We start from the raw sequence: 27,380 nt of genomic DNA on the forward strand, positions 1-27,380 counted from the left end.
ATGGACACGGCGATGAGCGTGTAGATAGACACGTGCTTCTCTGTGGGGCCGCAGATGACGCAGAAGAAGGGCCCGGGGCAGCTGTCAGTGCTGCAGTGGACGGTGGCCTGGCTGACCAGGGGCGGGTGCTGGTACCTGAGCAGGAACAGGAACACGCACTGCGCGCCCACCTGCAGCAGGAAGTACAGCAGGGACACAGCAGCATCTCCTCCCAGTAGAAGTTGGGGGCGGCCGTCTTCGGGGAGGGCACCTGCTCCCGGATGCCCACCGCGGAGCCCTCCTCCACGTCCCCTGCCACCGACTCCACCGACCTGGGCTTGATCTGCTTGTGCCGGACCTGGGCCATGAAGAACTCCATGAGGAAGCAGAAGAAGGAGAAGCACCCCAGCCCCACGGTGAGGCTGCTGAAACGGCTCTCAAAGCACTCGGCCAAGCAGCGGCAGGTGATGTTGCCGTGGCACCAGAAGTCCTCGTGGATGAGGGCCCGGGGCATGGGGACCACATACACCACCACTTCGTACACAGCGATGAAGCCGAACCGCAGCTGCTGCCCCACGTGGTAGCCAGACTTGTCGCCGGCCACCGAGTGCAGCACAGGGATCAGGGTGGCCACCGCTGCCCCAGCCATCACCTCGGACGCTCAGGGTCGGGAGGGCTCCGGCCGGCCCCGGGAGGGGAGGGGAGAGAAAACAAGAGCAAAGGGTCAGAATGTGAGAGCACGTGCCGGGCGCCCAGGCACATCCCGAGAGTCTGCTCGAGTCAGACCACCACCAGCAGTGGCTTCACATCGTGACCACGGGTACCTGCACTCCCCGGACGTGGTCCTGCCTCTCTCCACCTGCAGCCCAGGACAAAGGCTGCCCACCTGGGGGCACACCCAGCTGCTTATTATTACACATGTAACTCTCCTCTCCGCTTTGATAAGCCTCTGGAGGCCAGGAAATCACCCTGCTCACGTTTGCAATGCCCGTGTTGTCCGCACAGACCATCACCCACAACAAGGACGAACTAGACTTGATACTTGGATGAGGGAAGGAAGGAACAAAAAAGTGACTTCAGCAACTCTGGGTGTGTCTGGCTGTTCTGGAAGCCCCATGGCAATCTATACTTTGTCTCTTTGCCAGGACATTTCCTAAGACTGGAGCCAGAAGGAGTACAGCGCTCCTTTCCCTCTCCTGAACCTTAACCTCGGCTCCATCCACAACGCTCCGAAGGGCACCTATCACCAGAATTTATCTATAATAATAACAAGGGAATTCCCTGGAGGTCCAGTGGTTAAGACACCACGCTTCCACTGCTGGGGGCCCGGGTTCGATCCCTGGTCGGGGAGCTAAGATCCCACAAGCCACATGGTGTGGCCAAAAAAAAAATTGATATAATAATAATAAAACACAGACCACCTACGGACCGCCTACCGTTGGCCTATATACGTGCCGGAGGTTTAGACACATCACCTTAACAGAAGAGGAAAATGCTTCACATCTTTATCAACTTAACTTGGGTAATTGTCAGGGTTTGTCCTCTTGCATATGTTCATATAAATGACAGTGACCAGTTATTGAACTTGAAGTTAAAGTATTTAACAAATGCCTTGGGTGTTTTTTCAATTGTGGTAAAATATACATAACACAGGGCTTCCCTGGTGGCACAGTGGTTGAGGGTCCGCCTGCCGATGCAGAGGACACGGGTTCGTGCCCCGGTCTGGGAGGATCCCACATGCCGTGGAGCGGCTGGGCCCGTGAGCCATGGCCGCTGAGCCTGCGCGTCCGGAGCCTGTGCTCCACAACGGGAGAGGCCACAACAGTGAGAGGCCCGCGTACCGCAAAAAAAAAAAAAAAAAAAAATATATATATATATATATATATATATATATATATATATATATATATACGTAACACAAAATTTACCATTTTGACCATTTTTACTGGCATTGTGTACATTCTCATTGTTGTGTAACCCCCACCACCACCCATCTCCAGAACTTCCTCATCTTCCCAAACAGAAGCTCTGTCCCCGTTACACACTAGCTCCCCACCCCCTTCCCCCGCCCGTGGTAACCAACATCTACTTTCTGTCCCTATGAATTTGGCTATTCTAAGGACCGCCTTGAAGAAGAAAGATATAGTATCTGTCCTTTCGTGTCTGGCTTATGTCACTTAGCAAAGTGTCCTCAAGGTGCACCCACATTGTAGCCTGTGTCATAATTTCCTTTTTTGAGGCTGAATAACGTTCCCATGTATGGTTGGACCATATTGTGTTCATCTATTCATTCATCCATGGACACTTGGGTTGCTTCCACCCTTGGGCTCTTGTGAATAGTAACACCGCCATGAACGCAGGTGTGCAAATATGTTCGAGCCCTGCAATCACCTCTTGCAAGTCCAGACCCAGAAGTAGAACTGCTGAATAATGTAGTTCTTTTTCATTTCTTTCTTTGTTTTTTTTTTTTTGGCCATGCTGTGCAGCTTGTAGGATCTTAGTTCCCCGACCAGGGAGTGAACCGGGATCCTCAGCAGTGAAAGCACCGAGTCCTAACCACTGGACCGCCAGGGAATTCCCCAATTTTACATTTTTATCAGCAGTGCACAAGGGTTCCAATTTCTCCACATCCGCAATTGCCAACACTTGTTATTTTCTGGGGTTTTTTTTAAATGCTTTGCATTTTTATTGAAAAATTGTCACAGAATGCTGAAGAGTCTCTATTTATTTTTTAATTTATTTATTTTATTTATTTATTTTTGGCTACATTGGGTCTTTGTTGCTGTGCGTGGGCTTTCTCTAGTTGTGGAGAGCGGGGGCTACTCTTCGTTGTGGTCTGTGGGTTTCTCATTGCAGTAGCTTCTCTTGTTGTGGAGCAAGGGCTCTAGGCATGCGGGCTTCAGTAGTTGTGGCACACAGGCTCAGTAGTTGTGGCTCGCAGAGTCTAGAGTGCAGGCTCAGTAGTTGTGGCACACGGAATCAGTAGTTGTGGCACACAGGCTCAGTAGTTGTGGCTCACGGGCTCTAGAGCACAGGCTCAGTAGTTTCGGTGCACGGGCTTAGTTGCTCTGCAGCATGTGGGGTCTTCCCCGACCAGGGCTCGAACCCGTGTCCCCTGCATTGGCAGGCAGATTCCTAACCACTGCGCCACCAGGGAAGCCCTGAAGAGTCTCTCTCTTTTTTTTTTTTTTTTTGCAGTACGCGGGCCTCTCACTGTTGTGGCCTCTCCCGTTGCGGAGCACAGGCTCCAGACGCGCAGGCTCAGCGGCCATGGCTCACGGGCCCAGCCGCTCCGCGGCATGCGGGATCCTCCCGGACCGGGGCACGAACCCGTGTCCCCTACATCGGCAGGCGGACTCCCAACCACTGTGCCACCAGGGAATCCCCCTGAAGAGTCTCTTTAAAAGGCACCTAAGACTTAGCAATGTTTTGAAGTTACCCCCATATCAGGTCCCAGGCAAGCAGCTCACACGTGGGAAGCTTGAGAGTCACCTGCCGAGGCGCTGGCACTGATGGGGGACAGTAGTCGAGGGGTGGAGGTGAAGGGGCCAGTGGGGAGCACGTCGGGCGCTGCGCTGAGCCGACAGTCAGGCACTCACAGTCTCCCTTGATCCTTAGAGCAATCTCGTGAGACGAACAGTCTCACTTTCCAGCTTCGAAAAGTGAGGCTCAGAACATTAACTCCCTCCCGGCAGACTGCCCAGCACAGGGTAGGAACCAGGACGGTGGAACCCAGAGCCGGGCCTTGGGACAAGCTCAGGGGAAGAAAGGGGACCCCATGTGGCCACACCTCACCTGCCGCTCCCGTGGGAAAAGGAAAGGCCGGGCTCCAGGCCCAGACCTCCTGGCCCCTCTTCCCTCGGGACGGCTTCGTGGCCCCAAATAAAGAGCCGAACTCCGGCGACACGTGCCGACCGGTGACTAGGCCCACGGCAGCAGCTGAGCTTCCGCAGGGACGGAGCCTGGCGGGACCACCTGCGCCCCTGCTTCTGCGGCCACAGCGCCGAAGCCCCACCCGGCCTCCCCCTCTCCAGTCCCGGAGCCCAGGGGACCCTCCTTCCCCCCAACCGCCCCGCTCCTCCGAATCTGCCCCCAGCTGCCCACTGGCCGCGCGCCTGCCCGTCCCCACGGTGCCCACGAATCCCCGTGCTCGGAAAAGCAGGTGGAGGCGCCCTCGGGTCGGGACGCTCGGAGTTTAGAAGGGGGCGTGGCGTCGAGGGCCTGCTCTGGAGGTTGAGCTTCCGCCAGCTCCTGCATTCAGATGCCCCAGTGCTGAGCCTGGAGGGTCGACAGGGAGGGCCCGGAAGCTCCTCATTCCCGGCGACCTCCAAGCTCCCCAGTCTCGTCTCATTGCAGCGGAGCACGCGGAGGAGCGAGGGCCCCGCTCCTTCCCACTGAGTCCAGGTCGCAGCCCCGCCGGCCTCCCCTGCCCCGGGGGCGGCCTCGCGGATCAGCCCTCTCTCCCTGCATCCTCGGCAGAAGCCCCTCACGGCGCCCCCATCCCCCTTCAACGCGCTCCTCCCCCGGCCGAGCTCCTGGGCGGAGAGCGCGGGCGTCTGGCGACTGCTCACGCCGTCCCCACCGCTCACCTCCGGTCCCCTCACCCCCTCCCAAGTGGCGAGTCAGGGTCTCCGTCTCCACTAGAGGAATGGTGTGCTTGCTTTGACCGAGCGACGAGAAAGACTAATTCACTGTCTTCTTTCGCCGGAAATGGCGTATTTATTTTCCTGCCCTGATACTTTCAATTCTAATCGTGTTTTTATGGTTTGATGTCATAGGTCATATTCTAAGGTACCATAAGTTCTTTGGAGCCAAAATGTACAAAGGGGCAAGAAAAAAACCCACCTGGATCAATTTGTGTTCAATCCAAAGAGGAATTCCAAAGGAAAGATGATGTCAATTCTGGTCAAAAATATAGGGGAAAAATGGTACACAGTGATTCAGCTCTAACCCCTCGGTGCCCGGCATGAAGTGAAAAAGATGACTATGTAGGATATATTCATGGTTATTGATATTAAGTGTATTGAAATATAGTCGACAATATTGTAACAGCTTTGTGGTGATGGATGGTAACTGCTCTTACTGTGGTGACCATAATGTATAAAAATGGAGACTCACTACATTGTACACCTGAAACTAATGCAATATTGTAAATCAACTATATTTCAATTTAAAAAGTGAACTTTAGGGCTTCCCTGGTGGCGCAGTGGTTGAGAGTCCGCCGGCTGATGCAGGGGACCCCGGTCCGGGAAGATCCCACATGCCGCGGAGCGGCTGGGCCCGTGAGCCATGGCCGCTGAGCCTGCGCATCCGGAGCCTGTGCTCCGCAACGGGAGAGGTCACAACAGTGAGAGGCCCGCGTACCGCAAAAAAAAAAAAAAAAAAAAAGTGAACTTTAGCTTACATGGTGATGCTTTCCACTGGTGGCACAAAGCAGCACCGTACCCTGAGAACTGTGTAGAGTCTGCCGCAATTAGGACAGGCTACACCTTAGAATCACCTGGGAAACGAAAAAACAATTATGAGCAGACACCACCCCCACCCCCACCCCCGCCCAGACCAACTGAATCAGTGTGGAGTGGGTGGGGCAGCACCCTGTGATCCTAACATGTCCCCGGGGGATTTCAAAGGCACGCCCCCTTTCCAAGGGGCGCAGCTGCATAGGCCCCTGGGAGCCTGGAAGCAGGGTCAGCAAACTAGGGCCTTGTTCCAAATCTGGCCACCAGCGGAGCTGAGATGATTTTTACACTTCTAAGTGGTTGGGGGAAAATATCAAAAAACAGAGGAATAATACGTTGGGACACATGAAAAGTACATGAAATTCAAACGTCAGTCTCCATAAGTAACATTTTCGTGGAACATAGCCACAATCCTGCGTTTACCTACTGTCTCTGGCAGCTTTGGGGGTGTAGGGCAGAGTCAAATATATGGCTGCAAAGCCTAAAACATCTACTCTCGGACCCTTTGCAGAAAGAGCTTGCTGACCCCAGCTTGAAGGAAGTGGGTCTCCAGAGCCCAGCGCCCCTGTGTTGTCTTCCAAGAACTTACCCATCTGGGAAGGTGCCAGAGGTCGAGGGTCAGGTGCGGGGAGATCCTCCTCCTTTCCCACCTCTTCCTCCCACCTGCCTTCTCTCACTTTCAAAAGAGAGGGAGGCCTCTCACCAGCCCCGGGGCATAAAAACCTCCTAAGCAAAGGAACAATTCCAAATACCCGAGTCTAGTAAGATTCCGATGACACGTTTTCAAGTCAGGAGGGTTCCAAATATTGCTTTACCAAAACTGAAAAGGACTCCATCAAGTTTCCAGCTGCCAAATCATTAAAAATATTTGGTGACAGATGGCTATGTGATTTTAAGCACATAACTCAGAAGGCGTTCAAAGAATTGAGTAACATGGTTATGACAGAGCTAATGACATAATTATGTAAACGAGGTTTTCTGAGTTTTACAGCTGAAATATTTAAAATGCTGAATGTCCCATTCTGTGAATAAGCAGTTTTTGTCCACAGATACATGAACTCAGTTGGAGGAAAAGCCATGCATCTCATTAAGAAGTGAAGTTCAAGGGCTTCCCTGGTGGCACAGTGGTTAAGAATCCGTCTGCCAATGCAGGGGACACGGGCTCGAGCCCTGGTCCGGGAAGATCCCACGTGCCGCAGAGCAACTAAGCCCGTGTGCCACAACTACTGAGCCTGCGCTCTAGAGCCTGCGAGCCACAACTACTGAAGCCCACATGCCACAACTACTGAAGCCCGCACACCTAGAGCCCGTGCTCCGCAACAAGAGAAGCCACTGCAATGAGAAGCCCGCGCACCGCAACGAAGAGTAGCCCCCACTTGAAGCAACTAGAGAAAGCCCCCGTGCAGCAGTGAAGACCCAATGCAGCCATAAATAAATGTGAAAAAAAAAAACCAAATTGTTAAAAAAAAAAGTGAAGTTCAAATAACAGTTTGTTATTATGTTTCATGAGGACTTACCAGAACTCACGTTATCGTTGCACTATTTTGACCACTGACTCCCGGTCATCGTCATTGTGAAATGATGGGCTTGGCTTCTTCCTGGCTGTTGACCAGAACTCTCTCAGCTCTTGGCCGCCTGGGCCTTTCCATGGGCAGCGCACAGCAACCGGAAAAAGGTTGAGCAACCCCAGGTCCGGGTCTTTCGTAGCCTAATCTTGTCAGTGACTCCCCATTGTCTTTTGTCTCATCCTACTCATATGCTATTGCTGGAAACAGGTCACTAGGCCCAGCGCACACTCAAGGGAAGGAGATACAGAAGAAAGCAAATACCAGGAGGTGGGATGGGGTGGGGGACATCTCAGAAGCTGCCTACTCCTAATGTCAAATTTTAGTAATTATAGCCTCTACATGTTTACACTTAGGATGAAAATTTTCAGGTGTCATCTTAAAATGTATGGAAGGATGCAGAGTTTTCCAAAATTCTTTTACAATAAACAAGTAAAAAGTGTTTGAGACAGCGGAGCTCCAGGCCTAATGCAGCTGGGTGCTGTCGGGCAGAGGGGGGTCAGACGGTTGCCAGGGTCTGCCAACAGCGGGCAAAGGGTGAGGGGTGCTTTGGACAGCGAGAAGATCCACCTCCCCAGACCTGGGAAGCCTGTCTACATTACAAGGACTAAGCGCGTCTGGGTCCGCGGATGTCGGGGGCCAGCAGAGGCGGTCAGTTGTCAGGGAAGGAAATGCAGACGACGCTGGGCTTAGGATGAAGGCAGGAAAAGAATGAAAAGTGCATTTCCGGGAGGCACACTTGTCAGCAGCGTGTAGGATAAAACGGGAGGGCATGGCCTGGGACAGGGGGTGACGGGGACCCAAGAAGGGGGCCGCCCAGGGGACTGGGGGTCTTGGAAGGCCGGGAGGAGGGACTTAGTCCACAGGCTCCAAAGGCAGGCTCCTCTGGACCGGAGACTAATAAGAAGTGATCAGCCAGGCGGACCTTCAGCAGACGTGGGGCGGGTCTCTGGCGAACGCGCAGGCTCAGCGCTGGGGGCACAGACGGCCGAGAGCAAGGGAGGTCCAGAGCCCGCGCAGGTGCGTGGGGACCAGCGCTCCCACCTCCTCGGGGGGCCAAAGTCGTCGGAGCGCGGAGTTGTCCCGACCTCGAGAAGGAGGAGGGAAAGCCAAGAAAGCAAAATCTGGGTAAGAGGGTGAGGATACAGAGAGACAGGGACTGAGAAAAAGGACTTCCTTTGACGGAGAAGAAAAAGAAGAGAGTAAGACCGGGGTCGAGAGCTCGGGGAAGGTATTGAAATAGAGTTTTACAGCCTGACGGTAAGAGCAGGGATGAAATACGGCAGCGAGCTGAGCTGGAGCGCAGGAAACGCGGGCCCGGGGTTCGCGGCGCAGGCGGGGCTGAAGGAGCGCGGGGAGGAGCGCGGGGAGGAGCGCGCACCTGGGACGCACGTCGGGGCGGGACCCGCGGAAGGACTGTCCAGGCCCGAGTCCTCCCCTCTGCGCGGCCCGCCCGGGGCAGGGCTGGAAGCCGGAAGCGGCCGCGTGGGAGCTAACTCGGGACTCAGACGAGGAGAAAACAGGAGCGCGCCCTCGCTGCGCCCCAAGCCCGGGCGCGAGCCCTCCGCGGAGGCCGGGGCCATGGGGGCTCCGCGCAGCCGGCCGCGAGCGTCCCAGGGGCCCCCGCCGGTGCCGTCGCTCCTGCTTCTCCTCCTGCTCCTGTGCGGCCCGGGCCTGGGTCGCGCCTCCCCGAGGCTCTTGGACCACCCGGCGCCCGTGTGCACCCAGCAGGTGAGACCCCGACGCATCCCGGGGAGCGGGGGCCGAGGGCCGGGGACGCGGGGCTGTCGCGTGACAGGAGGTCCGCGCAGGGTCTCGGGGGCTCCGAGGCTCGGGCACAGAGCGGGCCGCCGTGGGGAGGACTCCCCGGAGCGCCGGGAGTTGCTATGCGGAGCCGGGAAGACACAGAGTTCGCTGGCAAAGATCGCGCAGCGCCGGTTGCACAACCTGGGCCGGCGTCCCGGGGGGGGGGGGGGGGGGGGTGGCGCCTCCGCGGGGGACCCACACTTGGGGAGGGCCTCGAGGAGGCGCGGCCGGCCGGAGGCGGGGCGCGCTGGTTAGTAAAGGGTGGGGAGGGGCCTACGGAGGGCAAGGCGGGAGCGGGCCCGGTGCCAGCCCGGGTCCTGGAGCCCTCCTCCGCCGGAGCCCGCGCCTCGGGGGCCCCGCGGCCGCAGCGCCTGGCGCACGGGCCCCGGGGCTGCGGGGGCAGCTTCCGGGGAGAGTTGTGAGGGCAGAGCGGTGACCCCTCCGGCGCGAGCCCTGGGGACCGCGCGGACCCTCAGGATGCCGCCCCTGCGGCCGCCACCGCCCGGGTCTGGGGTCCCGCTGGTCTGTATCCGCCGGGCAGCTGCGCCGCTGTGCCCACAGGAAGCGACACACCCACCGCCGGGTAGTGGCCTTGGGGTGGAGGACCGACTTCGGGGAAAAGAGAGAGAGAGAGAGAGACACACACACACACACACACACACGCACACACGCACGCACGCTCCGTCCTCTCCCCTCCGCTCCTCTTGTTTTCCTCGGCCCAGTCCCCTCCACCACTGGCGCTAAGAAATAACCCTCAGTATCTGAGTCAGAGGATGTGAAACAACCGAAGCGGTATTTCTCCTGACCTAATTTTGTCGAGGATTCACCACAAGAGGGTGGAGGAGGGTCAGCGACTGTTTAGCAGAAACTTTTCTTTTAACGTGAATGATTTGGGGACCGTCCTTGTGACTCCCACTCCTGGGCAAAGCCTGGGACTCGCTCAGCAGGTCCTTCCCTTGGACTCGGTGCATTTCTCAATGGCCACTTGCCAGGCGCCTGCAACATACAAGGTCCTGAAACGACAGAGCCCCACTCCCTGATGACCGGAGCGGTGGTGACTCACCCAGGAGCCTGGCGCGGGGCTCTCTGCGCAGCCAGTGGGTGTACAGAATTCCAGGGAAAAGAGAAAGTCCTGCAGCCTCGGGTGTTCTTTGTGGCAGAGAAGACACTTGGGCGGCCCTCCAAGACAGAGGTCTGGGTGGGCAGGCTGAGGACTGGGTGGTCTGAGTGGCAGGAAAGTGAGAGAAGCCTTGGGAAATGAGGGAGGGGCTCCCCTGAGCTGTGCTGAAAGGACTTGACCTCAGTTGCTCAGCGGGAACAGGGGCTTGGCCTGATGGGGGTGTGGGGTTGGCAGAGAGGGATCCCCTGGCAGATTCATCTGCACCCCCAGGCTCTGCTTTCCCGCCCCCGCCGTACACCTGGCCACAGACACACGCCCCCCACGGCCCGCGGCTGCCCTGAAAAGAGACGAGCAACGCCCTCCAGATTTCTCTCCCTCCGCTGGCGCTTCAGTGGTTAGAGCACCACGTAGTGTCAGGGGAAGCCCGCACTTGACCCTGGAGGACCTGGGTTTGCGTCCTGACTTCACCACCTACAGCCCAGGGCTGCAAGCGCGAGACATGGGGGCTGACAGATGATTGTGGACCGAAAGGACGAAGGGGAGGGTGAGCAGATGAATGACGAAGCCAGCTCTGCCCACGAAGCAGTGACAGGCGGAGACCAAGCAAGGTTGGTTCTGGTTGCTTGGATTTAGCGCCTCAGAACCCAGGGGACTCTGAGTCCCCTCCACCCATCCAATCCTTACTGGAGAAACTGTGTTTCCCTGGGGAACCCTTCCCACCTGGGCCTTCTCAGCTTCCCATGGCCATGACCGCCAGCCCAGAAGAAAGCCCGCAACTTGGAGCTGGTCGGCGGGAGTGTTAACGCAGAAGTTTCTAGACAGGATGTGTGTTCCTTACAAATTCTTCTTTTCCCCAAGCACTTGCAGCTCTGACTGGGGGTGGAACAGCCGTGGGTTTAACCCCATCTTCTGGTCGCCACAGCTTTCGACCGTGCCCCTCCCCGAGTGTCAAGTTGTGTCGTGTGGGCACCGGGCAGTCAGGGCTGCAGTCAGTGCTGGCGGCATCACCGCAGAGTTCATGGGCTCCTCCACTGGCTGCCAGCCGCTGTCTGAGATGTGACAGAGAGCACATAGCAGCAGCAGCAGCAGGAGGGGACGCGGCTGAGTCAGGCCTGGACCTTGGGTGGAGCTTCTCTCCCAGCCGCCCTGCAGCCCCGGCCAGTCCCTCCACCGCTGTGACCCAGTGTTCCCGGCCATCAGGGATGACTCTTGCCTCACGGGGTTGTGGGGAGAGCTCATAACACGCTGGGCAGACCAGAGGCTTGTGCGCTGGGTGCGCTGGGTGTGCTGGGGCAGGAACAGTGACCTGCAGCTTCGTGCAGCCTCTGTGCCGGGGGTGACAGGCGTACCTTCATTCAGAGCTCTCAACGGGCTTCCGGGCCGGCACCATTCACCATAACGTCTCGGAGACGTTAGGCGGCCGGCCGAGGTGGACCAAAGCGGAGCTGTGTGTGACCGCCCGGCCCACTTCTCTCTACGAGGCTCTAGCTGATGTCCGTGGAACTGTCTGAGTCTTTCCTTGTAATCTTCACCACCGCGGATGGAGAGGGTGGGCCCACCTGTTGCGAGCGCCCCTTTTTATGTAGAGGCCACGTGGCCATGATTAAGAGCCAGGTTCTGGAGCAAAACTGCACGGGTTTGAGTGTCAGCTCTGTGGAGCCTTGGGCCACTTAGCTGACCTCCCTGTGCCTCAGTTTTTTCATGAATAAAAAGGGGATGATGGTACCGACCTCATAGGACTGTTGTTAAGATTAAATGAGGGCTTCCCTGGTGGCGCAGTGGTTGAGAGTCTGCCTGCCGATGCAGGGGACACAGGTTCGTGCCCCGGTCTGGGAAGATCCCACATGCCGCAGAGCGGCTGGGCCCGTGAGCCATGGCCGCTGAGCCTGTGCGTCCAGAGCCTGTTCTCCACAGCGGGAGAGGCCACAACAGTGAGAGGCCCGCGTACAGCAAAAAAAAAAAAAAAAAAAAAAAGATTAAATGAGACGTGCGTACAAAGCGTTAGCGTGATGCCTGGCACAGAAGGAGAGCTCGGTGAACACTGGCCGCTGCCATCGTCTTCATCATCGTGGGCAGCCCCTCTGGGGTTTCTGCAGGAGGCCCTGACGTCGTGCTGTTCACAAGCTCATACATAATGTTCTGGTCCTACTGCTTTTTAAATTAAAATGGGCATTTGAAACAAAGAAATGAGGGGTGATCTGTTGGAGGGGAATAAAGCAGGGTCTGTCCTGGTGGTATCCAGAGAAGATCCTGAATGTGTTTTTTTACACGACTGAAAACATTACATTAATGTAAATTCCTTATAGAAATTAAATTATAAGAAGAAAAAGTCTGCTATGGCTTCCCCTAAACAAATTCGTGCTTTCATTTCTCTGTCTCACATTTGAATCCTTTCCTTTGTTTGGAGTAATGTCATAGATGAAATTCTACCTTTTAATTAACTGTTATCAAGGTGATATATGGTGATCCTTTTAAAATGGTACAAAGATGTTTAAAACAAAACCCAGCAGGTCCCTGCCCCCCCGACACAATCCCTAAAACAGTTCCCCAAAGAAGATCACTTATACTACTTCTAGTTATTTCTTCTGGCATTTACCTCCATACTTCTAAATGTACTTATATTGTTATTCTTCATTTGTCAATTTTAGATATTACCTAGACTTACAATAGATGAAAATTTAAATTTCTTACATTACCTCCTCCCACTGCTTCCCCTCCCAGTCTTCCCATTGTGGTTCTATCAGTGGTCAGTGCTTTTTTGTTTGTTTGTTTGTTTGTTTTATTTGGTTGCACTGGGTCTTACGGGTCTTAGTTTCGGCAGGCAGGCTCCTAAGCTGTGACTCACCAGCTCCTTAGTTGTGACACGCAGGCTCCTTAGTTGTGGCATGCAAACTTTTAGTTGCGGTATGCATGTGGGATCTAGTTCCCTGACCAGGGATCGAACCTGGGCCCCCTGCATTGGGAGCATGGAGTCTTAGCCACTGCGCCACCAGGGAAGTCCCAATGGTCAGTGTTTATACTATAACAAATGCTAATCTTCACTGCTGAGGCAAGTATGTGTGCTTTGGTTGTATTTCTTTTCTGGTAGAATTTCTCTTTCCTCCTGGAGATGATAATTCCTTTCATTCTTCACTTCCATAATTTTCCGTGTAACTAATGTTGGTTTTTTTCTATGAGATTTTGTCATATGTGTTTGTCACATGTCAGATATTCGGATATTTGCCATATGTCAGATATTCCATCAGTTTCATTCTGTATTCTCCAACCCCAGCCTGGACCGATTACTCCCCAAGCCTGTGGCAGTGGGTCAATCTTCCTTCTCAGAGGTTAACTCCCTCATTTTGCTGGAGCATATCCTGCAGTTTCCTAAGAAAAAGTATGAGGGTGTGAGAGGTATAGATAGATGAATCGATTTTTTTTATAAGTCTTTATGTGTCTGAAAATGTCTTTATTCTCCCCTCACACTTTTTTGATAGTTTAGCTCTGTATAAAAATCGCGGGTTAAAGATACTTTTCCCTCAGGATTTTTAAGGCACTGCTTTGCTGCCTTCCAGCCCACAGCATAGATGCTAAGAAAGCCGATGCCACTCTGATTCCTCTCTGTGTATTGCCTATTTTTTTTCTCTCTGTAAACATTATGATTTTCTTTTCACTCCTGGTATTCCAGAAGTCTCATGATGGGCCTTGGTCTAGGTCTTTTTTTCATTTGCTGTGAAGGCCATTCAGTGGGCCTTTTTAATTTGGAAATAATCAGTTCTAGAATTTCTTTTTCTTTTCTTTTTAATTTCTTCCCTCTATTTTCTGTGTAGTCTTCTTCTGGAAATCTAGTTAACCATGTCTTATCATTCCTGAATTGATTCTCTAAATATTCATATATTGTTTCTCCTATTTCTGTTTGTATTTGTTCTACTTTTGGAGAAATTTCCTGAATTTTATAGCCCAGTCCTTCTGTGGAATTTTTTATTTTCAAGATTCGTTTTTATTCTCTGCTTGCTCATTTTTCCACAGTGCCCTGTCCTTCTCATGTGGATGAAGTGTCCTCTCTTATTTCTTTGAAACTGTTATATTTTGTTTGTTTTAATTTTATCCTGTTCCCAGCATTGTCTTATTTCCTCCAAGACCTTTTTTTTTTTAATTTGGGGGAGTTTTGACCTATTTTTCATACAGGAAATCCTTCTCAGATATCTGGTACCCTTTGGCTGTCTGAGAATATGTCAAGACTGAGGTCCTAAAAGCTGACTGGATGCCCTGTGTAGATGGGCGTTTTGATCGCTGAACTTACTGTAAGGGTCAAGCTGGTGGTGAACGTGGCCTGTCTGTTGGGCGACTTTCAGATGTCGAAATCCAGAGGTCTTTTCTCTGGGCTTGCCGGCCAGCATTCTTTTTTTTTTTTTTTTTTTTTTGGCTGCGCTGGGTCTTCGTTGTGGCACCTCTAGTTGCGGTGCACAGGGTTCTCTAGTTGCGGCACTCGGGCTCAGTAGCGGCACGTGGGCTTAGTTGCAGTATGTGGGATCTTAGTTCCCTGAGCAGGGATCGAACCCAAGCCCCCATGCATTGGGAGTGTGGAGTCTTAACCACTGCACCACGAGGGAAGTCCCCATGCCAGCATTCTGAGATCAGGGCAGGGAAAGAGGCTAAGGTGCCTCCCAGCTCCTAAAGGCACTCAGAAAATGCCAGTTCCATCTGCCATGTGCTATGCCCACTTCTCACCCTGTGTCTCCTCAGTTGACAGGAGAAAAGTGTGGTCCCCCCCACGAGAGTGTCCCTCAAAGAGAGAGGGAGGGTGCCTGCGTTTCATTCTTGAGAATGAGCCTGGGGACGCCAGAGCCCGGCTTGTGGATTCAAGTTCTTTCTTGTCTGTAATTACCTGCTTCTCTTTCCCGCAGGGGCTGAACTGCACAGTCAAGAACAGTAAGTCACCGGTTTTTGCTTTTCTCATGTTGCCGCGATGAAGCGCTGACCCCGCGCTGAGCTGACGAGGGTCCCAGCCCCCAGCAGGAGGACCCCTGAGATTTGGGGCCGCACCTGCACCTCTGTCAAGGACGTTCATCGCACAGCAGTCAGGATGGGAGGCGCAGGCCTGTCATTAGGATTTTCTCTGGGGTGCTGCCCTGGTGAATCTGTGATACGACTCTTTCGCCAGAGCTGTCACCCTGAAGTGGGCGACATCTGGGGTGGGACCTTGTTTTGTGTTTTAATTCAAGGAGGAGGCGCACAGTTCAAGTGTCTGTGCTCATTAGGGACCCCGCACATAACAACAGAGCAGCTCTTATGGTCGTCCCACTCTCCTGCCCCACTTCCAGCCACTGCCTCCTCTTAAAGCCAAGGGCATGCTTTGTCGTCTCTCCTGAGGTGCCCCCTAGACATCAGAGCTTTGCCGTGACCCCAGACAGGCGTCAGGAAAGCGAGCAGGGCTGGGCAGCTGAGAGCACAGCCGCGGTCTCAGGGTCACGGCCTGACCCTGAAGGCCTGGCTCCCTGGCCCCCCGCGAGGTGTCTTCTTTGGTCTGCATCTTTGGTTTCTTGCAAGCCTGCAAGCCTCTGATTCCTGCCTTTCCTGGCCCCCAGGTACCTGCCTGGACGACACGTGGATCCACCCTCGAAGCCTGACCCCCTCACTCCCCAAAGACGTGCAGACCCAGCTGTGCTTCGCCCGCACGCAGCAAGGACACCTGCTCCCCGTGGCTCACGTCGAGTGGACGCTTCACACAGACGGTGAGCGGACATCTGGAAGGGCTGCCCACCTCCGGGTGAACCCACAGATTGGACCCCCCGGCCCTCCCCCCAGACTCAGAACTGGGCTCCCAGCCCTGTGCTCAGACACGAGGGGCCAGTTTAGTGAGAGGACCCATCGTTTCAGGCAGTGAGTCCTTTTTCAGTGTTTGGACGTTAACCCACGATCCTTCAAGGAAGGCCTTTCTTCAGCCTAAAATCTTCATCACCCTGGAAAAGGCGTCAGGTCGTGAGTTGTCTGACTGCGGGGCTGGCCCTCCTGACAGCAGTGCCCCAACCTCTCAGGGGTGGGTGACCAGGGCGCCCAGAGCTGTGGACGGCCTGGGGGAGCCTCTTCCTGAGGCTCCAGCCCCGCTGGCTGCTGCAGCCTCTTCAAGTTCGGGGACGCCCCTTTGACACCCACACCGTGTCGCCAATGCCCTAGCCACGAATTTGCAAAGCTTTCGCTTCAAGCCCCGGGTAAAGTGTCGCTGTCCGTGTCCAGCAGGGGTAGCTGTCCACGAGGCAGTGGCTAATCCAGCCCAAAGGGAGCTTGGAAGGAGCAGGAAGCGGAGGGTGGGAAAGACGGGCAAGCGTCCCAGATGGGACGTGACCCCCCACCCCGGCAGTTAGTCATCCTTGATCTGCAGCTGCGGTCCCTCGCCTCCCTCTGCCCTCCAGCCAGCATCCTCTACCTGGAGGGAGCGGAACTGTCCATCTTGCAGCTGAACACCAACGAACGTCTGTGTGTCAAGTTTGAGTTTCTGTCCACACTGAAGCATCATCACAAGCGGGTAAGACTCCAGCTGGGGCGGGGGATGGGGGCGGGGATGGTGGTGACCGTGGGGAACAGCACACACGCGCACGCACACACGTGTGCACACGCGCACACACGTACGCACACGCACACACACACCGCTCTTCCTTCCGACCTTATGTCGCCGCTCGCCGTTGCGGCTCCGCGACCCACGCCTGCCGGCCTGCCCTGTACCGGGTCAGCCCGGGGCCTCCGGGAGGAGAGGCTCTGCCCAGACCAGAGCTGCCGTAGTTTCTGCTGCAGCTGCTGCTCCTTTTGCTGCTCAGAGCCGGAAGTGGATTCTCTTTGAGTTTGGTTAAAGCACTGATGCTCAGCGCGTGGTCCCAGGACCAGCATCATCACCTGGGAGCTGTTAGAAATGCAGGTTCGAGGGCCCCACCCAGACTTCCTGCATCAGAGGCTGGGGGTGTTTAAACAGCAGCAGTTGGTGGTGACAAGCCATCCAGGTGGTCCTGACCGAGGCTCATCTGAACACTGCTGCTTTACGTCTGAAAAGTGGCCACTGGCAGGGCCCCCACAAACACAAGTAGCAAAGACAGATCCCCTGTCCCCTGTTTAGTGGGGACCCCCAAACTACTGCTGGAGGATGGTGAGGACCAGGGAGCCCCACGTAGTCCGCCAGGGAAGTTGGAGTCAGTGTGTGTCACCTGCACCATCCAGAAAATGTTTGCGCAACAGAGATGCTGTCAGGCCTGGGCAGGTGGGTGGGGGGGCCCTCATAGCCCTCTCGCTGCACTTTTGTGCTCCAGGACATTCTCAGGAGATCCCTGGCTCTCCCATTTAAGGAGGCAGAGTCACTTAACACGTAGTTTTTAGCGGCCCCTTGTGTGCTCTGGAGTTGGAGAGGGCCGATGGGGGAGGGGGCTCTTTCGTCTTTCCCCAAATTCTCTTGCTTTTGGCCCCCACTGTCTCCTGATGAGGCCAGATCTAGGTTTTTTAAAATAGGCAAGAAAGGGACTTCCCTGGTGGCACAGTGGTTAAGAATCCACCCGCCGGGCTTCCCTGGTGGCGCAGTGGTTGAGAATCTGCCTGCCAATGCAGGGGACATGGGTTCGAGCCCTGGTCTGGGAAGATCCCACATGCCGCCGAGCAACTAGGCCCGTGAGCCACAACTACTGAGCCTGCGCGTCTGGAGCCTGTGCTCCGCAACAAGAGAAGCCGCGATAGTGAGAGGCCCGTGCACCGCGATGAAGAGTGGCCCCCGCTCGCCACCACAACTAAAGAAAGCCCTCACACAGAAACGAAAGACGCAACACAGCAAAAATAAATAAATTAATTAATAAACTCCTACCCCCAACATCAAAAAAAAAAAAAAAAAAGAATCCACCCGCCAATGCAGGGAACACAGGTTCGAGCCCTGGTCCAGGAAAATCCCACATGCTGCGGAGCAGCTAAGCCTGTGCACCACAACTACTGAGCCTGTGCTCTAGAGCCCACGAGCCACAGCTACTGAGCCCACGTGCCACAACTACTAAAGCCCACGTGCCTAGAGCCCGTGCTCCGCAACAAGAGAAGCCGCGGCAATGAGAAGCCGGCGCACCACAACCAAGAGTAGCCCCCACTCGCCGCAACTAGAGAAAACCCGTGCACAGCAACAAAGACCCAACGCAGCCAAAAATAAAATTAATTAATTAATAAAAAAAGATAATAATAAGCAAGAAAGACCAGAAGAAACGAAGAACAGGGAAACAGACGCCTCCGACTTGGGAGCTTGCTGTAGTGGTTGTTTTCTCCCTCTTTTGCCTGAGCCTTTGGGGGTGGATGGGGTGCACTTGGGGCCCGGCTGGGTGAGAGCCGTGACCTGTCTGCCCTCCCCTTCTCCCATCTCCTAGTGGCGTTTTGCCTTCAGCCACTTCGTGGTGGAACCCGGCCAGGAGTACGAGGTGACCGTCCACCACCTGCCTAAGCCCATCCCTGACGGGGACCCAAACCACCAGTCCAGAAACTTCCTGGTGCCCGGTAAGAGCGCCCTCCCCAGCCTTCCCTTCACCCCTCGCTCTGCAGTCAGCCTGTGGGACCCACGGGACAAACAGGTGCAGGGCCAGGTTCTTTGCTGAGTGGCCGCAGCCTCCACTCCCCGAAGGTGGTGCCCGTTCTTGCGACACAAACAGTGGGTGTTGGCCCACGACCCCAGGAGCTTCTCGGACCCGGAGTCCTTCCGCATGGCCGAAGATGCACATTTCCTGCCCAGAACGTGTCAGGAACACAAGCGAGTCCCGGGAGAGCCGTGGCCCCGCCCCCGGCCCCGCCCCAGCTCTAGTTCCTCTCTCTTCCCCCACGTCCCACCTGCGTTTATCCCACGCCTTCCCCTCTTGCCACTACTCCCTCCTCCTGGGAGGCCTGGCGCGCTCATCTTCCACAGCACCATTTGATGTGTGTGCACCTCTGGGGCGCACCTCTGTCCTCCCCAGCCTCTCTGCCACTGCCTGCTTTTCTCATTGTTAACAGCCAAGCACACCTAGACGCCCAGCCCCTTGAGAACAGGGCCTGGGCCCCGCACCCGCCTGTGCAGCCTCCAGACCATGACAAATGGCCCTGCATGTGGGAGGTGATCGGGAGATGCTTGTTGAAGCCTTCTTCATCTCCAGAGCACCCCCTGCTCACACACGTGCACACATGCATACTCATATACGTGCACATGCACACACACACACGTGCGCACACGGTCTGTTCACCCGGCTTTCTTGCCCCTCGTGTCACTCCCTGCTCCCTGACATTCCATCATCTTGACATATTGGTGACGTGATATTACGCTATTTGCTTTTACGGTCTCTCCCGCTGGAATGTCATCCTCGGAGGGCAGGGACTTTGTCTCACTCACCGCTGTATCTCCAGGGCCTGACACAGGGCCTGGCACATATGGGGGCTCAGCCAGTATTTGTCAAATGAGTGACCCCCCCGCCCCCTCCCCGTCCCTAAAGCGGACTGGCTCAGCCCCTGTCACTCGCAGTGATTCACGCCTCTCATGTGCCTTCTGAAACCAAAGTAAGCACGTTGCAGTCAAGGAAATGGATCAAGAAGACATCTCCAGAGGAGTGGTCCCCACGGGGTCCCTGGGTCCGCAGCACCATGGAGTCACCTGGGAACTTGTCAGAAATGCAGCTTCCCAGGCCCACCCCAGAGGGGCTGAACCCAAGACTACTGTGAGGACGTGGGAAAGTTGGGGAAATGCCGCCGTTTGCTGAGGGGGACACAGGGCATCTCTCCTCAAGGGCAGAGGCGGCTCTGAAGAGGGAGCCCCGGGGGAGAGGAAGCAGGAGCGGACCAGGACCCCTCGGTCCCAGAGCAAGTCCAGGGAGCTTACACCTGGATCCAGAAGGTTCCTGGAGGGAGGAGGGCTGAGACGGCCAGGGCGGTCCCAGGCCTATGGGGCCTCTGGCCCGTGGCAGTGTCTGTCCTGGGGCTTCTCTGAAGGGCCAGCTTTGAACAGGCTCCCCAGAGGCAGAAGGTTGTTACCTCTGGTGTCAGAGGCTCTGTAGGAGCCAGCTTTCCGAGGGAGGCGCGTAACGGTTGCGCTTTTTCCCGGTCCACAGACTGCGAGGACCCCAGGATGAAGATCACGACGCCCTGCGTGAGCTCAGGTAACTGCGGCGGGCAGCCCTGTGGGGGGCTTCACTTGGGTGCACACGCACACATGCACACCTGCACGCATGCTCTCCCCTCACTCCCGGCCACGTCTGTGCCCCTGTGGGACAGGCAGCCTGTGGGACCCCAGCATCACTGTGGAGACCCTCGAGGCCCACCAGCTGCGGCTGAGCTTCACGCCGTGGAACGAGTCCACCAAGTACCAGATCCTGCTGGACAGCTTTCTACCCGCGGAGAACCGCAGCTGCTTCCGGCACGTCGTGGCTCTGGCCGTGGTAACTGCCCTCTCTGCCGCTCTCCTGACCCCCCAGCTGGGCTCAGAGCCACCTCTCCGAGCCTCGAGGCCCGGGCGCGCAGGCTGTGCTGGAGGGCGTGACCTGGGCTGTCCTTCTCCCTTCCCATGTGTGGCTGGTCCGTGGCTGGTGTGTGACTGGAGTGTAGCTGCTCCGACAGCTGACGGGACACGACTGTCTCTGCCCTGCACGCCCGGCCCTCCGTGCTCCCCTCCCCTACGTGTTCCTGGTCCTCTTCTTGTTTAGCCTTGTTAATTCCATTATTGCAAAAAGGATTTGAAGACTTTAAAATGTGGAAATGGAGACAAAGGGAAGTAAAGGTGAGGAACTAAGATGAAGCCAGGGTAGGGCCGGTGCAGGACACGCGTGTCTGTCCCCAACATCCCCAGCGGCCAAAGCCAAGAGGCGCAGCTGGGTGCTGGATGCAGTCCTGCGTCAACACACCCACGGCCCTGGGGAGGGGTCGCTCCTCCTGGAGCGGGACTGCCAGCCTCTCTCCCCAGGGCCTCCTGGGGGTGCATCCCAGCAGAGGCCAGGGCCTCACTGTCCCTCTGCCCTGCAGCCTGCACAGGAGGCCACCCGGCAGTGCTGCAACGTCACGCTCACCCTGCCAGACTTCAGCTGGTGCTGCCGTCACCACGTGCAGGTGTGGAGTGGGGTGGAGACGGGGTGGGCACAGGTGCAGGTGGGCAGCCCAGGGCTCACGCTCCCCAGGGACCCGGCACCGCTACCTCCTGGGATTTCCTGCCCAGCCCCCGGCCTCCCCTGGGCAGGGCCCTTTGCCCCCTCCTGCCCAGCAGCTGCGGGGACGCCCTGGAGGGGCCGGCGGGGTCCGAGGTGGGCCCACACCCCCCCGCCTCTCCTCCCTGCGCTCTGGACTTGCAGATCCAGCCCTTCTTCAGCAGCTGCCTCAACGACTGCCTCCGACACTCGGTGGCTGTGCCCTGCCCAGAGGTCCCGCACACGCCGGGTGAGACGCCGGAGGCGCACCAGGGGGAGGGCGGGTGAAAGTCAGCAGCCTGACCCGAACCCTGACGTCGTCCTGGGGTGGGGGCAGGGGGCGGCAGTTGTCCAGGCCTGCGCTGTGGGGCCTTAGAGAGACTCCACGTTGGACTCCTGACTGCCTTTCGTTAGCTGTGTGGCAAAGCACTTAACCTTTCAAAACTTCCGTGACTTGAAAAATGGGGATTCTTATTGTCATAGTTACAGTTAAGGACCATGTAGTGAACAGGGTGCTCTAACATGTCCATTTCTAATTCTCACAAACTGTGAGTCATAGTACTACCTACTAAGTACTGTATACTAGGTACTTTGCACTATAGTGCTGTGTGCTATGTACTGTGTACTAAGTACTGGGTACTGTGCACCACAGTATAGGTACTGTATACTATAGAGCTAAGTATATTTTACTGAGTACTGTGTACTAAGTACTATGTTCTGGGTACTATATACTTTGTACTAAGTGTGTACTGTGTACTAAGTACTGTATACCTTATACTGAGTGCTGTGTACTAAGTACTGTGCACTATGCACTGTGTACTATGTAATATATACCATGAAGTGGAGACTCCCTCCCCCAGGTTCATAGGTGAGGACACTGAGGCACAGAGATGGCAGGCACCTTGTCCAAGGTCACACACCGGGGAAGTGGCAGACCCCGGTTCTGACCTGAGCCCCCAGCGCGCTGCCCACTTCCCGTTCAGAAGCCTCCTGCAGCCAGACGCCAATCAAAAAGCAGCGGGCATTGCACTGGCCTGGACAGAACCCGGCCTCCCGGTGGAGGCGGGCGTCTCCCAGTAGGCCACCAGCTCAAGTGTCCCCTGTAGGTGGTGTCGCTAAGTTTAATAACCTGTACAAAGGGCTGGGCGTCGGGCCAGGCCGTCAGCAGGCCCCTGCTCGCGGGTGGTGGGTGTGGTGACTGCTGGTAACTGAGAGTCTGTCCCCTGGTTCTGTTTGCAGACGCCACTGAAGGTAAGGCCGACTCCTCCCAGGCTCTGCCGCCTCAGGGGGCACAGAGGTCCCTGCCGTCCTGGAGTGGAGCCAGGCAGAAAGGCTGCACAGGAGGCGGCCCTGGGTGGTGGGACCATGGCCCGTCTTGGTGTCAGGGAGGACCCCCCGGGGTGGGCGGTGGGTTGAGGACCCCAGGGCTGGCACAGCAGGGAGGGCAGCGGGCGGGCCCCCGGGGCTGGTGTCGCAGGCCTCCCCGCCACGCCATCACGCTGTTCTCCTGCCACAGACTACATGCCCCTGTGGGTGTCCGGGTGCATCCCCGGCCTCTCCATCCTGCTCGTGGGTTCCATCATCCTGCTGACCGTCTGCATGGCCTGGCGGCTACCGGGTAAGGGCAGGGACTGTGGGCCCACCTGGGGCTCCCCCTCTGCCCCGCCCCTCTGACCGTGCCCCTTCTCCCGGCACCAGCTGGGGGACTGTGCTCACAGCCCCACGCACCCCCGCCCTTCAGCCTGTTACTAAGCTTTGGTTCCCTCCGGCTGCGGCCCTCTGTGGCCACGTCCTAAGCAGGAGGGAACATGGGTCTTCGGGGTGGGGACTTGGCCTCTCCCTGCCCCTCCATGACCCCGATCTGGAAGGCCGTTTCCCCTGTGACCACGGCTCGTGCTGGGAAAGACCACCAGCCGGGCGCGAGACCTGTCGAGAGGGTCCTTCTGCAGAGGCTCCCTGGGAGGGTCCAGCCGTCCAGGTGTCTGCAGGTGTCGGGAGGCCGTCTGCCTCTCGTGCTGCACGTCTGACCTTTTCCCGAAGTGCCCGCTCCTCGGGGCGAGGGAGGACCTCAGAGTTCTAGGCAGAGGCCCAAAGGGTGGGGCTTGAAATCAAGGTTCCAAACGTCCTCCTTGGCCGCGTGGCTCTGGTGAGCCAGCCCAGCTCCACGGGGCCCTTCGCTGCATCCAGGACAGAGTGGTCCCTCAAGCACGCTGGTTTACCTCCTCACCCCAGAATACCAGCAGGAGGGGCTTCCCTGGTGGTTCAGTGGTTAGGCCTCTTCAGTCTCATTGCCAAGGGCCTGGCTTCACTCTCTGGTTGGGGAACTAAGATCCCACAAGCCGTGAGGCACGGCCAAAAAAAAGAAAAAATACCAGGAGGAAATGTAAGGGGCTCAGTGACACTACTTCTAGAGGCATCTCGGAAGACTTTTGCCTCCTGGAAGGACACGTCTGGGGAAGGGGCTTTCCCTGAAGGGGGGCTCTGCTTGGGGATGGTCACTGTTGGGGTGTAACCTCCCAGGCACCATGCTGGGGGTCCCAGCCGGGTCAGTGCTGCAGAATACTTGTGACCCAGCTGGCGGGGTGTGCCGGGCACTTCACACACAGACCCATTTCACAGAGGAAGAAACTGAGTTTCAGAGGCTTGATACCTCCCACAGGTCACACAGCGGTCATGGGAGGGACGGTCTCCCTGCAGAGGCCCAGAGCGTCTAAGAAGTGCTACCTCGACCCCTCCCTTGGTCGGGAGTAGGGCAGAGCTCCCAGCAGGTGCCCCTGTGAGCTGGTCCCTGTTTCTCTTCCAAAAGAGCCATTCTGAGCCATCTTGTAAGGCTTGTGCTTCCTGCAAGGACACTTCTGGAGTATTACTTCTGGCATTTCTTTTCCTTTCAGGGTCCCATCACGGAAAATATGAAAATGGCACCAAATGCACAGGTGGGCACCTCCCGGCTTGGGCGGCCTGGGTTTGGGGTGAGTCTGTTCACAGCGGCCTGGAGGGGCTACCCAGTCAGCTCCTGTCCCTCAGGAGATGGCACCTGCCAGGGACCCACCTCTAGCTCCGAACAGAGGGGACCTCAAACAGCGAGGCTGGGCTTACAGTTGCTCATCGCTGAACGAGGAGGGGGAGGTAAAGGCACTGTATTTTGTGAAAAGAGGTCCTCCCGAAAGCAGCTGTGTGTATTCCATAAACGGGCCTTTGTGTCTTGTAAGAAAAAAAGCAATTTTAATTAACATGTAGGCTAAAGGCCAGATAAAAAAGTGAGAGACTCTTTTTCCCGAAGGCACAGGCTGTTTTGCAGGCAGCCAGCACAGGCAAGGCAGCCGCCTTGGGCTTATTCTGAGGTCTCAGCTGCATTTTGGGGGCTTGGGAGTCTTCTGGCCAGCCGGGCAGGGCTGTTCCCGGCCTGTGGTGTGTGGTCAGCGCCGACATGCCTGAACCCCCGGCCTGGCTTCCCTTGTTTCCCTCAGACGTCCTGCCCGCTGCCACCAGCCTGAGCCCCCCACCCCTGAAGCCCAGGAAGGTCTGGATCGTTTACTCGGCCGATCACCCCCTCTACGTGGACGTGGTCCTAAAGTTCGCCCAGTTCCTGCTCACCGTGTGTGGCACCGAAGTGGCCCTCGACCTGCTGGAGGAACAGGCCATCTCAGAGGCGGGGGTCATGACCTGGGTGGGCCGCCGGAAGCAGGAGGTGGTGGAGAGCAACTCCAAGATCATCGTCCTGTGCTCCCGAGGCACCCGGGCCAAGTGGCAGGCCATCCTCGGCTGGGAGGACGCCACCGTCCAGCTTCGCTGTGACCGCGGGAAGCCCGCGGGCGACCTGTTCACAGCGGCCATGAACATGATCCTGCCGGACTTCAAGAGGCCGGCCTGCTTCGGCACCTACATCGTCTGCTACTTCAGTGACATCAGCTCCGAGGCCGACATCCCCGAGCTCTTCAACATCACCTCCTGCTACGCGCTCATGGACAAGTTTGAGGAGGTCTACTTCCGCATCCAGGACCTGGAGATGTTTGGGCCGGGCCGCATGCACCGCGTCGGGGCGCTCACGGCCCAGAACTACCTGCAGAGCCCCGGCGGCCAGCAGCTCCGCGAGGCCGTGCAGCGCTTCCGCCGCTGGCAGGCCCAGCGCCCCGACTGGTTCAAGCTCGAGAACCTCTGCTCGGCAGAGGACCAGGACCTCCCATCCCTGGACGAGGAGGCCTTCGAGGAGCCGCCGCCGGAAGGAGGGATTGTCCGGCAGGAGCCGCTGGTGCTGGAACCCGCCTCCCAGGGCAGCCTGCTGGTGGAGCTGCTGCTCGCAGGGGAAGGAGGGGGCCCGTCGCGGCTGGAGCCCCAGCTTCGGCCCCAGGAGCAGCCGGCGGCCCAGACGCTCCAGACCACGGTGGTCCCAGTGGACGGGGCCCCTCCGGTGCAGGCGGTGGAGCCCGTCCCTCAGGCCATCAGGAGCGGTGCCACCAGCCGGCTGGCCCTGGTTGGGGGAGACGAGGCCTGCCCGCTCCTGGGCGGCTGGGGCCCTGGGCGGAACAGCATCCTCTTCCTCCCCATGCACCCCGAGGACCCGCCCCTCCGCAGCAGCCCCACGGGGCAGCCAGACGGCTCCATGCTGCCATCCCTGCAGCAGAGCCTGCGCTGCCAGGACGTGCGCATGCCCCCTGGGGGGGAACAGCGGCGGTCGGTGCAGTCCGACCAGGGCTACATCTCCAGGAGCTCCCCGCAGCTCCCGGACGACGACGACGGGGCCCGGGACGGGGGACCGAGCGGGCAGCCGCTACATCCCGAGGGCCTGGAGAGCCTGCGGAGCCTCCAGCTGCTGCTCTTTCTCCAGGAGCTTCACAAGAACCCTGGCCTGGAGCCCAAGGGGCCGCCGTGTGGGGCCTCCCCCGCCCAGGGCGGTGAGCACGTGTGTCCGTAGGTGTGCACGTGTGGACATGTGTGTGCTCGTGTGTGAGGTGTGTACCTTTAAAACATAGACATCTGGACTCTGTCCCCTTAACCTTTCTTTCCGTGACTGTCCCGCGAGAGCCCACAGCCTGTCCCCAGGAGCAAGTGGCAGAGTTCTTGGGTGTCCGGCATTCGTTCCTTCAGCCTTTATTTTTTTTTTATTTTATTTTATTTTTTTTTTTTTTTTGCGGTATGTGGGCCTCTCACTGTCGTGGCATCTCCCGTTGCGGAGCACAGGCTCCGGACGCGCAGGCCCAACGGCCATGGCTCACGGGCCCAGCCGCTCCACAGCATGTGGGATCCTCCCGGACCGGGGCACGAACCCGTGTCCCCTGCATTGGCAGGCGGACTCTCAACCACTGCGCCACCAGGGAAGCCCCAGCCTTTATTTTGTGCCCCGCATTGCCCTGACCATCAGGGAGCTGCCCGTCCAGTGAGAGGGACGGGGTAGCACACGGGGTGGGGCGCGAGATGCAGAGGCTGCCAGAAGCTCGCCCGGGGCTGTGAAGTCCGCAGAAGGGGCGCCTGGCCCAAGGAGAAGCTTCTGGAGGAGGACATGTTTGAGCCGGGGAGCAGCTCGTTTCCCGGGCCGAGGGCTGCAGGCGAGCCTGCAGCGGAAGGCGAGGCAACGGGCGCAGCCTGGGGAGGCCTCGGGGCCAGGCTGGGTGCGGCTGGGGCTCCTTCAGCAGGATGAGCTGCTGCATCCAGGAGGCTGAGGGCCAAACACACCCAGTCATTTTCGGAAAGAGACCAGATAGAAGTGAGGTCGTGGGCTTCCCTGGTGGCGCAGTGGTTGAGAGTCCGCCTGCTGATGCAGAGGACAGGGGTTCGTGCCCCGGTCCAGGAAGATCCCACATGCCACGGAGCGGCTAGGCCCGTGAGCCATGGCCGCTGAGCCTGCGCGTCTGGAGCCTGTGCTCCGCAACGAGAGAGGCCACAGCAGTGAGAGGCCCCCGTACCGCAAAAAAAAAAAAAAAAAGAAGCGAGGGTCGTGGCCACTGACGGCATCAGCAGGGCCTGAGCCCACGCATGGCCTCTGTCAGCGGGAGACCTACGGCCGAGGATTCTTTTGGGGCTGCAGGCTGGGCCCCTGGGCTGCAGCGCCCAAGCTCGGGAAGCACAGGGAGCCCCCAGCCCTGTACATGCTGGGGTCCCCCCCTGGGATTGAGGGTTCTCTTTGCCTGTTCCTGAGTCCTGAACTGGAGCTCCAGGCTCCTGCACGGGGGAGAGGATCCTGAAGTTTGGTGGGAAATCAGATACCAGCGTGTGCGCACGTGCGTGTGCGAAAGCGCTTATGAATGAAAGAATGAATAAATTTGTTAACTCAGAATTCCTGGCGGTCGAGTCATACGTTGCTATAGGTCGAGAAGTTCCTAGTGGCACA

At 57.3% G+C, this 27,380-nt stretch overlaps 1 protein-coding gene across 1 annotated transcript; it reads left to right on the forward strand.

The window, feature by feature from the left end:
- Positions 1-8,584: 8,584 nt before the first annotated feature.
- IL17RA (interleukin 17 receptor A) lies at positions 8,585-26,202 on the forward strand (the record flags this gene model as incomplete). Its single annotated transcript, XM_079714487.1, has 12 exons — positions 8,585-8,734; positions 14,816-14,840; positions 15,497-15,643; positions 16,322-16,434; positions 18,290-18,416; positions 19,991-20,038; positions 20,154-20,317; positions 20,898-20,981; positions 21,221-21,305; positions 22,533-22,673; positions 23,947-23,988; positions 24,523-26,202. The coding sequence occupies 12 exons, from the start codon at positions 8,585-8,587 to the stop codon at positions 25,965-25,967; spliced, it is 2,571 nt and encodes an 856-aa protein (XP_079570613.1). The 3' UTR covers positions 25,968-26,202.
- Between the last annotated feature and the right edge of the window lie 1,178 nt (positions 26,203-27,380).

This window comes from Hyperoodon ampullatus (genome assembly GCF_949752795.1).
Source record: "Hyperoodon ampullatus genome assembly, chromosome: 11".
In the NCBI taxonomy this organism is placed as follows: domain Eukaryota; kingdom Metazoa; phylum Chordata; class Mammalia; order Artiodactyla; family Ziphiidae; genus Hyperoodon; species Hyperoodon ampullatus.